Below are 14,745 nucleotides of genomic sequence, written 5' to 3'. Positions count from 1 at the left end.
ATTTGATGCCTTCTATTTATCATGTAGGATTATTTATTAAACTACATTTTACATTAATGTACATTATTACACGTAAGAGAACACAACTTATTATGAATTGACACCTGTGTATTTATTTGCAAGCAACATGTCCAGCATATTAACTTAGCAGCCTGTGCTTGATTATTGGGAACAGCGTAGGGCTTGACAAATACAACTTTCCTGTGGAATATAAAATAAAAAAAGATAAAAGACAGAACATCTGAGTCTTTAAACTTAGCTTTAGACTACTTTAAACTAATAACTGCATCAAAAAAGGCTATAGCCAAAATAATGTTTTGAGTCAGTCAGCAGTTTTTCTAATCCACTTAAAGGAACACAGGTAGTAAAGTGCACAGCAAAAATCATGCAACTTTAGTGTCTTCACTGTAGTATGTATTATTGAGCACCAGACACTCTTTCTCACTCGCATATGGACACACCATCCCTGCGTGCCAATCTGACGCAAAACGTATACAAGTAGTGCAAGTGCCAGTGCATTCATTAGGCCTACTATTTTACATTTACATTTGGTCATTTAGCAGACAATTTTATCTAAAGCGACTTACAACTGAGGACTAAACCAAGCGAGTCATCGTGAAGAGGCAAAAACAACACAAGAAGTGCTCATAATACAAAGTTCAGACATTGCTCAGAGTAGCATAAGCCAGACAATCGAGGATTTAAAGGAAAAGGAAAGAAAAGGAAAGCATTTTAACAATCATGAGGTGAGACATCGCTATTAAAGGATAAGCTCCCAGCACTTCACCCACACATCGCACCAGAGCCGAAAATTTAGAATTTCGCACGGTTCTGGTATTTTACAAAAAACATTAACGGTTCTGGATAAGAACGTACTAGGTTACTGACGTAACCTCGGTTCCCTTTCGTTGTCACTCCTGGTTCTGGTATTTTTCAAAAAACATTAACGGTTCTGGATAAGAACGTACTCTGTTACTGACGTAACCTCGGTTCCCTTTCGTTGTCACTCCGAGTTACGTCGGATAACGACGAATAGGGTTTCGCTTAGAAAGTAGGGCTGGGTAAAAATATCGATTCATCAATGCATTGCAATTATTTGTTTCTCAATTCAATATCGATTCATCAAATCCTATGAATCGATTCAGCCCACCGGCCAGTATGCAACACTCTAGTGAGAGCGTTCAGCGTTGTACAAGACGCGCTTTACCAAAACAGCAAGATGACGGACAGTAGCTGCACTCCGTTCAAGCCTGCACCACCCACCAGGGACGACGTTAGCCCTATTTTAGGGGGGCTGAAGCTACCCCAACATGTTCCTAAGCCCCCCTAAATGATAATAAGAACAACAATAAGTCTCCGGGAATCTCCCGCATATTGATAGCGGCTCCCTAATGTCCGCAAATTAGTTCAAATCTCCCGAAATCTAGAGCTCGCGAGCTCCAAACCGCATTGCGCGCGCACGACAGAAAGGAAGAGTCCTTGCGTGTGTGTGCAAATGTGCGCACGTATGCCTCACAAAGCGCTTTTTTTATGAGAATGCACATTTTGTGTTTATGTTTACATTTCTTTTATAACTTGAATATATAGGAAGAAAGAAATATACTTTCTATTACAGTTACATGCACTTTAGAGGTGTTAATAAAGCACCTGTTTGTTACAGTTGTGGTTTGTATTCAACACATGAAGCCTACAATATTGTACAGTTTGTTCTGCTAAATAAACCATGACAGGAAACATCCTGGGGTCAATTTATTCTTAAACATTGGTACTACTGCACACATTATTTAAAAATATACTCAGGTACTTAATTACTTGTGTATTTAATTATTGAATTGAAATCGAAGCTAATTAATCAATATCGAATCGAAATCGAATCGAATCGAAGCCTCAAGAATCGAAATCAAATCGAAATGTGAAATTCCTAGCAATACCCAGCCCTATTAGAAAGCCTATCGACTTCGAGTATTACAAAACGAGCCAATGGCAAAGAAATGCCATGGGTCTGCGGAATTTGCATGGTGCAACTCCGCCCCACCTCGTGGGTATAAAAGGAGGACTCCGGTAACATGCAGATATGTTTTTCGCTTCGGAGCCAAGTTTAATCTTCACTCCACAAGCCATTCTGAGTTATTTCTCTTCGAGACGAGCTACTCTCCAGGTGTGACGGCGAATTCCAGCGAGATTCACATTGCCTGCTGATCTGTGCAGTGATTGCCAGTCGTGTGTTTCTCCCTGGCTGCTTCAGCACCTGTGGGGTTTAATTCCTCTCTATTTGGGTTGCACGCGCGATACATCTTTCCGATATAACAGTGAAAGATGTCTCGTCCGTGCACTTCTGGTTTCGGTCGGGTGGTTTCGTCATCTGATGGGTACAATAGCTGCCTTGTGTGTCTGGGCTTTGATCACGCTAAGGCAGCTTTTGTGGATGATTCATGTTCTCATTGTGGGAACATGACCATCGCGGCACTGCGGTTGAGACTCAATGAGCTCACTCGAGCGAGAGTCCCCTCATCCACACCCCGATCTACACCCTCCTCGCGAGGTGGTACTTCAGCTGGTGGCCAGGGTGACCTGAGGGTGACGGTGTGGAACAAAGCGCAGACAATTGTTCCTCGGCCCACACCCCCCTCTTGCGTACCGCAACCCGTGAGTGTCCTTAATGAGCGTGCGGGATCGTCCTCTGATATCCCGCGCGTCTCATTCGGCGCCCTGAGATGACGATGCCATGTCCGTCGCTGCATCACAGGGCGGGCTCGAGTCATCGGGAGATGACGACTCGGCTGTGCTGCCGCCGTCTGGTGTGCCAGCATTGTCCGAGTTGGATCCCGAAATGACAGCCATGCTCTCTCGGGCAGCCGTGAGCGTCGGGATAGAGTGTGCTCCTACACCCTGTCCTGAGCGCTTGCGGCTGGATGATTGGTTTTTGGGGTCCGCGCCGCTGCTTCCCATCAGCGTCCGCCCCCAATACCTTTCTTTCCCGAGGTGCATGAGGAGGTCGCGAGGTCCTGGAAGACACCACTGTCTTCCGGCGATCGCTCCGCGACCTTCTCCGCCTTTCCTCTCCTTGATGAGGCCGCAGCTCATGGGTACACTTGGGTTCCCCGGGTGGAACGTTCTGTTGCGATGTATTTGTGTCCTCAGAGCGCTTCCTCTCTTGGCGACTCAAAGCACCCTTCCAAAGACTGTAGGTTTTCGTCGACCCTTGACGCGAAGTCCTATAGAGCTGCGGGACAGGCTGCCGCCTCTTTGCATGACATGGCCAGCCATCCTGCAAGTTTGGCAGGCACGGATGCTCAGGGACATGCACGAGGGCAGGACTGACCCAGGGCTCTTTGATGAGCTGCGTGCCACTACTGACCTTGCTCTCAGAGTGACGAAAGTGACCGCACGCTCCCTGGGTCAGGTGATGTCCACTAATGTGGTCCAAGAGCATCACCTATGGCTGAACCTGGCCGATAAGAGAGACGCTGAGCGAACCAAACTGCTCGACGCTACCATATCCCAGGCCGGCCTCTTCGGCGGGGCAGTTGAGGACTTTGCCCAGCAGTTCTCAACCGCCCAGAAGCAGACTGAGGCAATTAAACATATTCTGCCCCGACTGCCTGCTGCTGCCTCCCCCCAGCCGTCGGCAAAGATGCCTCAGTCTGCTCATTGGCAAGGACGCCCTCCTGCGGCTCCCGCCCCTCCTGCTCGGCCCCAGCAGCAGCCTCCACCCGGGCTGCGCCTTGGAGGTGGTCGCAGGAAGGCGTCCCAGCCTGTTGCAGCCCCACGCCCCGCTAAACGCCAGCCCAAGCGTGTCCTGAGACAGGCTGCTCAGAGATGGCTTTCTGTTCTTTTCAGGAGAGAGTAGCAGGCTCTCTCCTTCCCCCAGTGGAGGGCCGGGGGAGAATCTTTTGTTCTCCACCCCCCGCAGCTCGCCCCCTGGCGGGCAGCACCCTAATGTGGTTAAAGAAAGAACTGACATGTCCATCTCTGAGCTCCCAGAGGGTGCGGACGACAGTATGCGCCGCTTACGATTCTCGCCGCTCTCGTCCCCCTCTGTAGCCAGACCCCTGGCAGAGCAGACCCCTGTGGAACACTGGTCCTTCCCTGGTCTCCTCTGTCAGGACGTGGTCAATGACTGTACCCCCACGTCGGGACCCTCTGCCTCCCCTGTCCGGATCAGTCATTCCCTTTCGCTGCCCCTCCGGCGGTACATCGATGTATTGTATTACCCCGTTGGTTCAGTCTTTGGGAGCCTGGCTAGAGCTTCCCAATCTGTCCCACTGGGTCGCGAGAACCATCAGGCTCGGCTTACGATTCAGTTCACGCGATCTCCTCCCTTTTTGCGGAGTCCGTTACACCTTGGTGGGTGGCAATGCCCCTGTTATGCGTGCGGAGGTTGCTACCTTACTGGCGAAAGTTGCGATCGAGAGTGTCCCTCCAGCCGAAATGAGCTCCGGCTTCTACAGCCCTTAATACATTGTACCGAGGAAAACCGGTGGGTTACGACCAATCCTGGACCTGCGTGTCTTGAACCGTTCCCTTCACAGGCTTCCGTTCAAGATGCTCAGAGCCAAACGCATTTTTCAGTGTGTACAGCCGCAGGATTGGTTTGCAGTGATCGACCTGAAGGATGCCTACTTTCATGTCTACATTCGGTCCTCGACACAGACCGTTTCTACAGTTTGCTTTCGAGGGGCAGTTATATCAGTACGCGGTTCTCCCTTTCGGGGTTAGCCCGGTCTCCTCGCGTCTTCACGAAGGTCGTCAAGGCAGCCCTTGTTTCGCTACGGCAACACGGGGTTCGCATCCTGAACTATCTCGACGACTGGCTGATCCTAGCTCACTCTCGAGACCAGGTTTGCGAACACAGGGACCTTGTACTCTGGCACCTAGCCCGTTTTGGCCTTCAGGTCAACTAGGAGAAGAGCAAACTTTTCCCCGTGCAGAGGATCTCTTTTCTCGGTATGGAAATCGACTCGTTCGCCATATGCGCGCAGCTGACGAGCGAGCGCGCGCAGTCACTGCTGACTTGGCTGAGACAATTCGAGGGCAAGAGTGTGGTTCCACTGAAATACTTTCAGAGGCTCCTGGGGCATATGGCATCCACAGCCGCTGCAACGCTGCTCGGGTTGCTTCATATGAGACCACTTCAGCTCTGGCTTCGCGATCGAGTCCCAAGGTGGGCATGGCAACAAGGCACGTTCCGAGTACTAGTTACTCCGACCTGCAGTCAGAACTTCACCCACGTGGTTGAACCTCACTTTTCTACGGCCCGGAGTGTCCTTAGACCGAGTTTCCAGGCATGTTGTTGTCTCAACAGATGCCTCCACCACGGGCTGGGGCGCCATGTGCAATGGACTCGTCAAGTTTTACACATGATAGTGATGTTGTGTAGTGTTTAATCCCTGGTCGCGCATTTGTTTTGCCGGAAGTGAATCTTCCATGGTGGTGATATTTCCATAATTTGATAGGAGTACAGTGTAATACAAACTTAAACTTAGGATGTGTTCTCTCAGAAAACAAAATGACCATTGACAAATGTGTCCAGTTTTAACCGGTTTGGCACAGACTACCCAACATTGACCCAGCGCTGGGTAATGGCCCTTGCACACTGAATCTGAAATTTTCGGATGCGTTTTTTCGTATTCGTGATTCAGTGGCTCTGAATTGTCAAAACACCATTCAAACTGCTTGCTAAGGATGCGAAAAATGCAGAAAATCGAACCCGATCCGATTTTTTTTATGACGGACGAAAGTTTCGGAGGCAGTGTGCAAGGGCCTTAATAGGCCTATGCATTTGTAAGGAAAAACTGTATGATCTCCATTATTATTGCGTAATTATACTATAGTTAATAGTTATAAGAATACAGATAATGTGTATCATGTGTATCAGACAATGAGAATATAGGCCTACACACCCAGTCCAGCATCAGACAACAACATCACAGCTTAATGTTGACACCAAACGGGTGTCGACGCCTGATAAGGCAGAAAATGATCCCAGACGCTCCAATATCGTACTGCAGACACATAATAATCTTCAGAAATACTATAATTTCTCTGTTCACGCTCGTCTTCATCTGCCAGTGAATTTAACGCTCGTATCAGCTCCGTCTCTGTTTCATTCCAACACCACAAAACACGTAACAGATAGCCTATGTTTACCTGTTGCCGAGCCCTGCCTTGATGCAATGATTAACAGGGCGGGAGGGGACGGGGACGTGATCGGCTCGGAATGCATTTTCAATTTGAATTTTTAAATGATATAATGATGACTTGAAATTTTTGGCAGCAATTGTTAGCCCTTGAATTTAAGCCTTTGTAAAAAAAAAAAAAAAAAAAAAAATTATATATATATATATATATATATATATATATATATATATACATGAGTGTATTTTATATAAACAATATATATATATATATATATATATATATATATATAATTTTTTTTTTTTTTTTTTTTTTTTTTTACAAAGGCTTAAATTCAAGGGCTAACAATTGCTGCCAAAAATTTCAAGTATACACAGAGTAAACGTCGAAAACAGTTGTTTCTTTCTTTCAAAATTCCTTGGTCGGAATGCCCTCTAAAACTCCATGCACAAATGAGGGGTTTCCATTTAGTTTATTTTGGGGAAAATTATCATTGAACAAGAGATTAGTTTCGGATTTAGGATTGAATGCAGTGCCCAAACGGGTTAACCCGCATACGCAGACTGTCATAAAAGATTGTCCGGTGGGATTGTATTGGCTATAATCTAAATCAAGCTATTGTTTAGAGGAAAAGTATTATACTCCAGTCCTTGGTAATTCAAAACTAGTTTGTGTATTCAGGGGGGAAAACCCGTTTGGCCTGTACAGCAACGCAAATAGTTATGTTAATCTTTCTTTTTTTTATAAATGTATTTATTTTGTATTGCAAATGACAGAATACAAAACATTAACAGTGAGAAAGAGAAAAAAATAACAAGAGGGACATCAAAAGAGATTGAGGCTACACAAATCAATACAATTTTACATTTTGTCAATATAAAAAATTAAAGGTTCTTTACAACAGACTCAATGATATTATTTATTTTAGAAACCTTTGAGTTTAAAGGTTTTGACATTTTCTTAAAAGAAGAAAAAAGGGACTTTATATCAGAGGAGAATATTCTTAAATTAGGATAATTGAATGGTTCTGTCTTTATAAGGATGAATCTTGCCCAGAAGACAAAGTAATAATACCATATAATCAAGATTTTTATCGTTACAATGAAAATCTGACAAAATTTTTTAGATTCTGTCATTTGTGTTAAATAATCTGCTAAAGTTATTGTTGTTTAGCAATGATGCAACATTTATTATTTATAAACGATTAGCTTGGTATAGGTAGCCTAGATATCAATTAATTTCTATATCAATGGATGAGTCTATAATTTATTTTGAGAGACAAAAAGTTATTGACGGTCAAGTTTATGTTCTATCTGGCTTTAACTTAGCTAACCACGTGTAGGTTTAGCTTCCCCTAGTCTTCTCTACTCACTTTAAAAATTTTTAATTAAAATCTTTTTAATTTTCTTGTGTTGCCTGTCTTTAGCTTGCGTGAGATGGCCTCTTCTGGTAAGACCCTGTTTACTCCTTACATTAAAACATACTCCACATGGTTTCTGGGGCAACATTACAGTAGATATTGGAAATATATGAACTTGTTTTTTTAGTCTATGGTGTGAACACACAAAAGACACATTTATAATAGGCATATATGTATACATGTATGTAAATCTCAAGTAATGAGTTGAACTGCACACTCACTCAAATATTTTGATTATTTCCAACATCATTTCTTAAAATAGCTCACTGGTCTGGACTAAAATGTAGGGTATGTGCACTTTTATTGTGGGTTTTATCATACTCTGTCTTTACCAAATTCTTTTTAACTTGCATCTCATAAAGGTGTGTGTTTGCTTTAGCTATAAGAAAATGAAAGTTTCTCTGTAAACTTATAAACACCCATCTTTTTTTTACGACTTACAAAATAAACTAGACAAAATAGACATACATGGACGTGGTTTTAATGTCATTTTCAGTTTTCTCTGCACAGTCCATCATTGGTGGCCAAAAGAAATCAAAGTGGCTTGACACTTTTTTCACTTGTGCCATTGTACTTTGAAGATCAGGAGCAAATTGATGCAATCCACACACACCTGACATCAATTCTGCACACACACACACACACACACACACACACACACACACACACACACACACACACACACACACACACACACACACACGCACACACACGATAAAATCACCATGGATGTCCTTTTTAAAATAGTTAAAGAGGGGCAAACCATAGGGGAGTCATGGAATTTTAATTTTAAGCTAATCAAGGATCCATATGATTACACGGTACTGAATGTCTAATGGGCTAAATTTGGTTAATATCTAAATGTAACTATAAATTCACAACAACATATTTCACTCAGTTTTCCATATAAAAACATACGGTGAATAGGCCTATAACTGCAGTAGGTCATATACTTGTCATAGCATAGTTGATCCAACTGGGTATTTTTAAATTTTCAATTCACAAAAACACAGTCTTCTGTAGGCTGAGTGAAGAGAGTGAAGCCCAACTGAATAGCTACAGACCTTTTAATCCGTGCAGATCTACACTGTAACGTTTATATTTAAATGAATAAAAACAAAAAAAAATTCATGTGTAAGAGTCGATTTAATTATGTTATTTCGTAGTATATCCCCCTATTGGACGCATCAGGTACAACAGGGGCGTAAAACTGTCAGGGGCGTATATCTGCCGGCTCCAGGTTACTCGTCAAAACAGATCATCCCGCCCCAAACTCACGCCATTGGTTGAGCGTTAGCTTAAATACTCTCGGTCCTGTTGTAATTATGATTTTCCATTGTAAATCGCAGGTGGAGAGGATGACGGCTCGAGTGTACTGCGCTGTGTTATTGTGTCTGTCTGGATGCTTGAGCACAACAGAAGCTGCTCTAGGACGACACACAGGTGAGATCCATTATCTTTAACTTCATTACGCAGCCTGAAGGAATGCATAAACCAGTGTAACAGTAGGCCTACAGGTGTCCAGTGAAAGATGAACTTTAAATGTATAAATTGGCATTATCTGATTCAGTCAGTAGAGAAGACTTTTATATTGAAATGACTGACGCTTGTTTTACACATACTCCGTTTCCAATGCCTTTTTTCTTACCCATGTTAACAGGTTAGCTTAGAACTTTTACACTGCACGCGGATGTGGTCCGGCAATGCTTTCCAGCTGATGTGCGCATTACAGTGTAGCGATTGTTTCCGCACCGAGTCTGTTTGCTGCTGCACGCCCTGAATTTAAGTAACACGGATTGACATGAAAATGCATCTCACCAACTACACTATAGGCTACTCACCAATTATACTGCTATTTTTCACAGTCATCTTTTTACTTTAACCCCGGGGTAAAGATAAGAAAAGCAAAACGCTTACTATTAGTTGCACCGTTGGTTGAAGCGATCATAGCCGTGATCAATCAGAATCAAGGATTCGAACTAATCGTTTCATAAAAATGTTTACAACTTTACGCACTTTTTTTACATAACACTAGATCAATTTAGGGATAAAGTTGATTTCTAAACTACTTTGATTTAAAGCAAATAAATGTGAAAAAGCTTGAGTCCCATATTGCAAAACTATTAACTTGCTGAAACAAACTATTAACCATGGTTGACTTACAATTTGCACACCATGGAGCCCCCTCCGTTAAACCGTTTATGTTCCTTTGATTTGTTTAGTTATATGCCAGTCAGACATTATTGGCCACATTTCCACTTTCCACACACCAGGCTATTGACCAGTGTGAGTAAGGGCTATTTTTTAAACAGGCCAGCCTTGCCTAATAACCTCTGACTTCAAGCTTTGATGACATAATCAAATGGCGTAAACTGATATTTATAATAATTTCACATAGATTAACACAGTTGAATCATAGCTGCACCATTGTGATCACTTGGCTATGGCTACTTAAAATAGTTTCTATTTTAAGCATCTTTTGCAGCGATTTCTGCATGCGCATATCAGTGAACACCCCAGACCACTTGGTGAGTTTCACGTCTTTGTAAACTAAAGTTTAATGCGTTTATATGAATGATTGTTCCAATCCACCTATGAAAGCATTGTATAGGTGGGGGGGTGCTAACACAAAATCCTAAAATTCTCGGGACAGCAGCATGTCCAAATTTTAATCTTAACCGTTCGATTTCATCAGAAACTATCTTAAAACAGGGCTTTACTTGTAAAACGTCGAACTTACCCTTTTAAACATACTAAACAATGTTTTATAAAACATTTAAAAATGCAGAAAGTTTTCTGTAATGGGTAGGTTTAGCGTTAGGGAACATAAAATACAGTTTGTACAGTATAAAAACCATTAAGCCTGTGTAAAGTCCTCACAATGATAGGTGCACCAACGTGTGTGTGTTTGAGACTGGTGTTTTGTGTGTGTGATCCAAAGATGGATTACGGCCCAGCTGAGGCCCGAAGGGACCAGCAAACAATTCATCATGGTGTAGTCCTTATATACAGTGTATTTTCTCCATCTAGCTGCCTGTAGACTGCCTATAGACGCTGGTCCTTGTGAAGCATACATGCCCATGTGGGCCTTCGATTCTGCTGCGGGAAAGTGTGTGTCCTTCATATATGGAGGCTGCATGGGAAATGGCAACAAGTTCAACAGCCAGAAAGAGTGTGAGGAGTCATGCGGAGTGAGAAACGGTAGGACACACACATTACACTTGGGATAATACACAGGGACGGATTATGACTTGCAAAGGCTCTGTGGCCAATTATCTCCAAAGACTTTAAATATCTACAATGTTAGTGAAGACAGGGCTGCCAACTCTCACACATCACAATTTTTCATTGTGTGAAAGGAGAGCAAAGCAAAAAGGACACTGACAGTGCAGGTTACTTTTGATATGAAACAAAGTCTCAGCTTTCAATTTCGGTAAATTTTATTGCCGAAATTCAAACAATAAATATTGTTTTGGTGCTATTTAATGTGACGTGCTGCACATGAACTGATCTAAAGTTCTTTAGTTGATATTAAATAAACATGAATGAACTATATATTGAAAGAAACCGTACAACTTGATGAAATGTATCATGCCTCATGTAATCGCTCAATCAGTGTTTCAACCATGGAATTAGGTCAATAAAACAGCTAGAAAACAATGTCACGAAACGTAACATTTAGACCTACCACAGGAAAGCCATTTAATGACCACAGCTAGAAAAATTAACTATAGATGGGAGTATTTTGCTAAATATAAGCCCTATATTACATACAATATTTTAACTCGTATCATTAATATTTTTACCCATATCATTAAAAATATTATAACAAAAAAATATAATGCCGTTTTTATAATAGTTATCAATTTTTACCTTTAATGATAGAAGCAGCTCACTGTATGTTTACAGCATTAGTGAGATTATTAATTTTTTCTTGAAAAATTAACATGTAGCTATTCTATACCTGATATTTTTCCACATTAATTTAATTTAAACATTTTCGCATGTTGTTACTAATCTTAATGAGATTTAGTCACCAAATATTTTGACAATCACAATACACTTATTGTGATGCAAGTTTTTAGTCATAGCTGCATGTTAACAGGTAACCCTGCAGTTTTTTTGTAAAATAAGTTTTCTGTAAAATAAAAATATTGTTATTTTCTTATTATTATATTTATTATATTGTTATTTAATATTGAAAGTGTTATTGCAATAGTCATATTTCTTATTTAGTTAATTTTATTTAGCAATAATAATCATAATTATTACTATTAGTCATATTAATATCAGCACAACATTTTTGCGAATTTAAAACAAACAAAAAAATCGCCTATTTTAATTGTGCAGCCTGAAGTTATGATCATGAATAATTCAAACGGTTCTCCTTGAGGCCTCAAGCAGAACAGTTTGAATTATTCATGATAATTCGTTTTTTCATTCGATTCATTTTTTTTTCAGTTCATAATGAATGAATATATATATATATATATGTATCATAGTGAACTGAAAATGTTTAAACTTTATAACAAAAGAGGTCTTTAACGTTGTGTTTACCGCCATTGCTTTGGCAAAGTATCTGTCAAACAAACTAAACTCACTAGTCTAGTGGTAATCGTTATTACAATCTGAATTACAATCTGACACTCTGCTTATTTGCATCTTTTACAGTAATTTAAACATCTGTAGAGTGAAGGGTGTACGTTTTTACAGTTCAAAAAAATAAGTATGCTAAAAAATACTCTATTGCTCTCTCTTGGCTTTTTTTTTTTTTTTTTTTTTTTTTTGGATCCTTCAGAATTTAGGCAACAACAAAAAAATAAGGCAATGTTTTAAAATGTAGTCTCACTTCAATTTAAGTTGTGCTGTACTGTAATAACATAGTTATTTTTCCAATACCTTTCACACAAAGAAAGACGCTCAAAGAGTGGTTCCTGACGACATTTCTGTAATAGGTAGGTTTAGCGTTAGGGAACAGAATATACAGTTTGTACAGTATAAAAACTGGCCAAATTTGCCCATTGGCCTCTGTCCATCATGGCCTCCAAATAATCCCTATATACTGATTGGCTTCATCACTGTCTCCTCTCCACCAGTAAGCTGGTGTGTGGTGGGCGTTCTGGCGCAATATGGCTGCCGTCGTATCATCCAGGTGGATGCTGCACATTGGTGGTGGTTGAGATTCCCAAATCCCCCCCCCCCTTTTATGTAAAGCGCTTTGAGTAACTTGAAAAGCGCTATATAAATGTAACGAGTTATTAATAATTATTATTATTATTATTATTATTATTTTAAAACCATTAAGCCTGTGGAAAATCCTCAAAATGGTAGGTCTGTCTGTGTGTGTGATCCAAAGATGGATTACGGCCCAGCTGAGGCCCATAGTGACCAGCACACAATTCATCATGGTGTAGTCCTTATATATACCGTGTATTTTCTCCATCTAGCTGCCTGTGGACTGCCAATACACGCTGGTCCTTGTTTCGCATACATCCCCATGTGGGCCTTCGATTCTGCTGCGGGAAAGTGTGTCCCCTTCATATATGGAGGCTGCATGGGAAATGGCAACAGGTTCAACAGCCAGAAAGAGTGCGAGAAGTCATGCGGAGTGAGAAACGGTAGGACACACACATTACACTTGGGATAATACACAGGGACGGATTATGACTTGCAAAGGCTCTGTGGCCAATTATCTCCAAAGACTTTAAATATCTACAATGTTAGTGAAGACAGGGCTGCCAACTCTCACACTTCACAATTTTTCATTGTGTGAAAGGAGAGCAAAGCAAAAAGGAAACTGACAGTGCAGGCTACTTTTGATATGAAACAAAGTCTCAGCTTTCAAATTCTGTCAATTTTATTGCCGAAATTCAAACAATAAATATTGTTTTGGTGCTATTTAATGTGACGTGAAAGATCGCCGTAGCACCTCAGTTCGAGCTGCACATGAACTGATCTAAAGTTCTTTAGTTGATATTAAATAAACATGAATGAACTATATATTGAAAGAAACCGTACAACTTGATGAAATGTATCATGTCTCATGTAATCGCTCAATCAGTGTTTCAACCATGGAATTAGGTCAATAAAACAGCTAGAAAACAATGTCACGAAACGTAACATTTAGACCTACCACAGGAAAGCCATTTAATGACCACAGCTAGAAAAATTAACCATAGATGGGAGTATTTTGCTAAATATAAGCCCTATATTTATAATATTTTTTACTCTTATCATTAAAAATATTATAAAAACTGCATTATATTTATTTGGGTTGTTAATTTTAACCCTTTAATGATAGTAGCAGCTCACTGTATGTTTACAGCATTAAGGAGTTGTTGTTGTTTTTTTCTTGAGAAAAATTAACATGTAGCTATATTCTATACCTGATATTTATCCACATTAATTGAATAAACATTTTTGCATGCTACTAATCTTAATGAGATTTAGCTGCATGTTACCTGGTAACCCTGCAGTTTTTCGTAAAATAAGTTTTCTGTAAATTAAAAATTGTTGTTATTTTCTAATTATATTTTTGTATTAATTAAATATATATTTTTATTTTTTAATATTGTAAGTGTTATTGCAATAGTCATATTTCTTATTTAGTTAATATATATAATTCATAATTAACTGAAAATATTTTTAAACTTCATAACAAAAGGGGTCTTTAACGTTGAGTTTTATGCCATTGCTTTGGCAAAGTATCTGTAAAACTAAACTCACTAGTCTAGTGGTAATGGGTACTACAACCTGATTGTACTAGTCTTTTCGAGTGCTGTAGCTAGCTAGCTACTAAAATTTGGTTTGACCAGTAAAAAAAAAAAAAACACATTTAGAATGATCTTGGTAAATTCTCACATGTTCATACCTAATTTCTATACAGAGAATGTCCATTTAGTTCCTGTCTTTATATACACAAGCCTATGATATGATTTATCACACAAGAGTGTCCTGATTATAACCTACTCTAATGTAGTGGTCGATCACTCTCTGGGAAGCTGACGGTCGTGCCGTCCTGTCGATCGAGACTTCTCTGGAATATACAGATACGCGTGTGTGTGCTTTCAGTGAGTTTCAGTTAGTAATGGATAATATTACCAGAGGTCTTTAAAAGGAACACGCGTGCGCACGCACGCAAAAAAAAAAAAAATAGTGTAGAAACCATTTTAGATCAGAAATTGCTA

The 14,745-nt window shown here is 40.5% G+C and overlaps 2 protein-coding genes across 17 annotated transcripts in view; one reads left to right on the top strand and one right to left on the bottom strand.

Moving 5' to 3' along the window:
* LOC143722662 (uncharacterized) overlaps nt 1-14,745 on the bottom strand; it is a 508,319-nt gene that overhangs the window by 149,475 nt on the left and 344,099 nt on the right. The gene's annotated exons all lie outside the window — the stretch shown is intronic.
* Nucleotides 8,900-14,745, top strand: part of LOC143722650 (papilin-like) — a 630,543-nt gene continuing 624,697 nt past the window's right edge. For 12 of the 16 annotated variants that reach the window (XM_077214121.1, XM_077214107.1, XM_077214108.1 and 9 more), the window contains exons 1-2: nt 10,590-10,759; nt 13,006-13,176. In XM_077214121.1, the coding sequence (XP_077070236.1) occupies nt 10,633-10,759; nt 13,006-13,176 (298 nt within the window). In that variant the 5' untranslated portion in view covers nt 10,590-10,632. Of the gene's footprint in view, nt 9,002-10,589; nt 10,760-13,005; nt 13,177-14,745 lie in introns of those variants that run through there. The other 4 variants (XM_077214119.1, XM_077214114.1, XM_077214116.1 and 1 more) reach the window with 2 other exon arrangements.

Source organism: Siphateles boraxobius, unplaced genomic scaffold (assembly GCF_051911475.1).
Source record: "Siphateles boraxobius isolate OS27281-9 unplaced genomic scaffold, OSU_SipBor_1 68, whole genome shotgun sequence".
NCBI classification, from domain to species: Eukaryota; Metazoa; Chordata; class Actinopteri; order Cypriniformes; family Leuciscidae; genus Siphateles; species Siphateles boraxobius.
The sequence above is the reverse complement of the archived record's forward strand: the minus strand, read 5'-3'. Positions and strand labels throughout refer to the sequence as shown.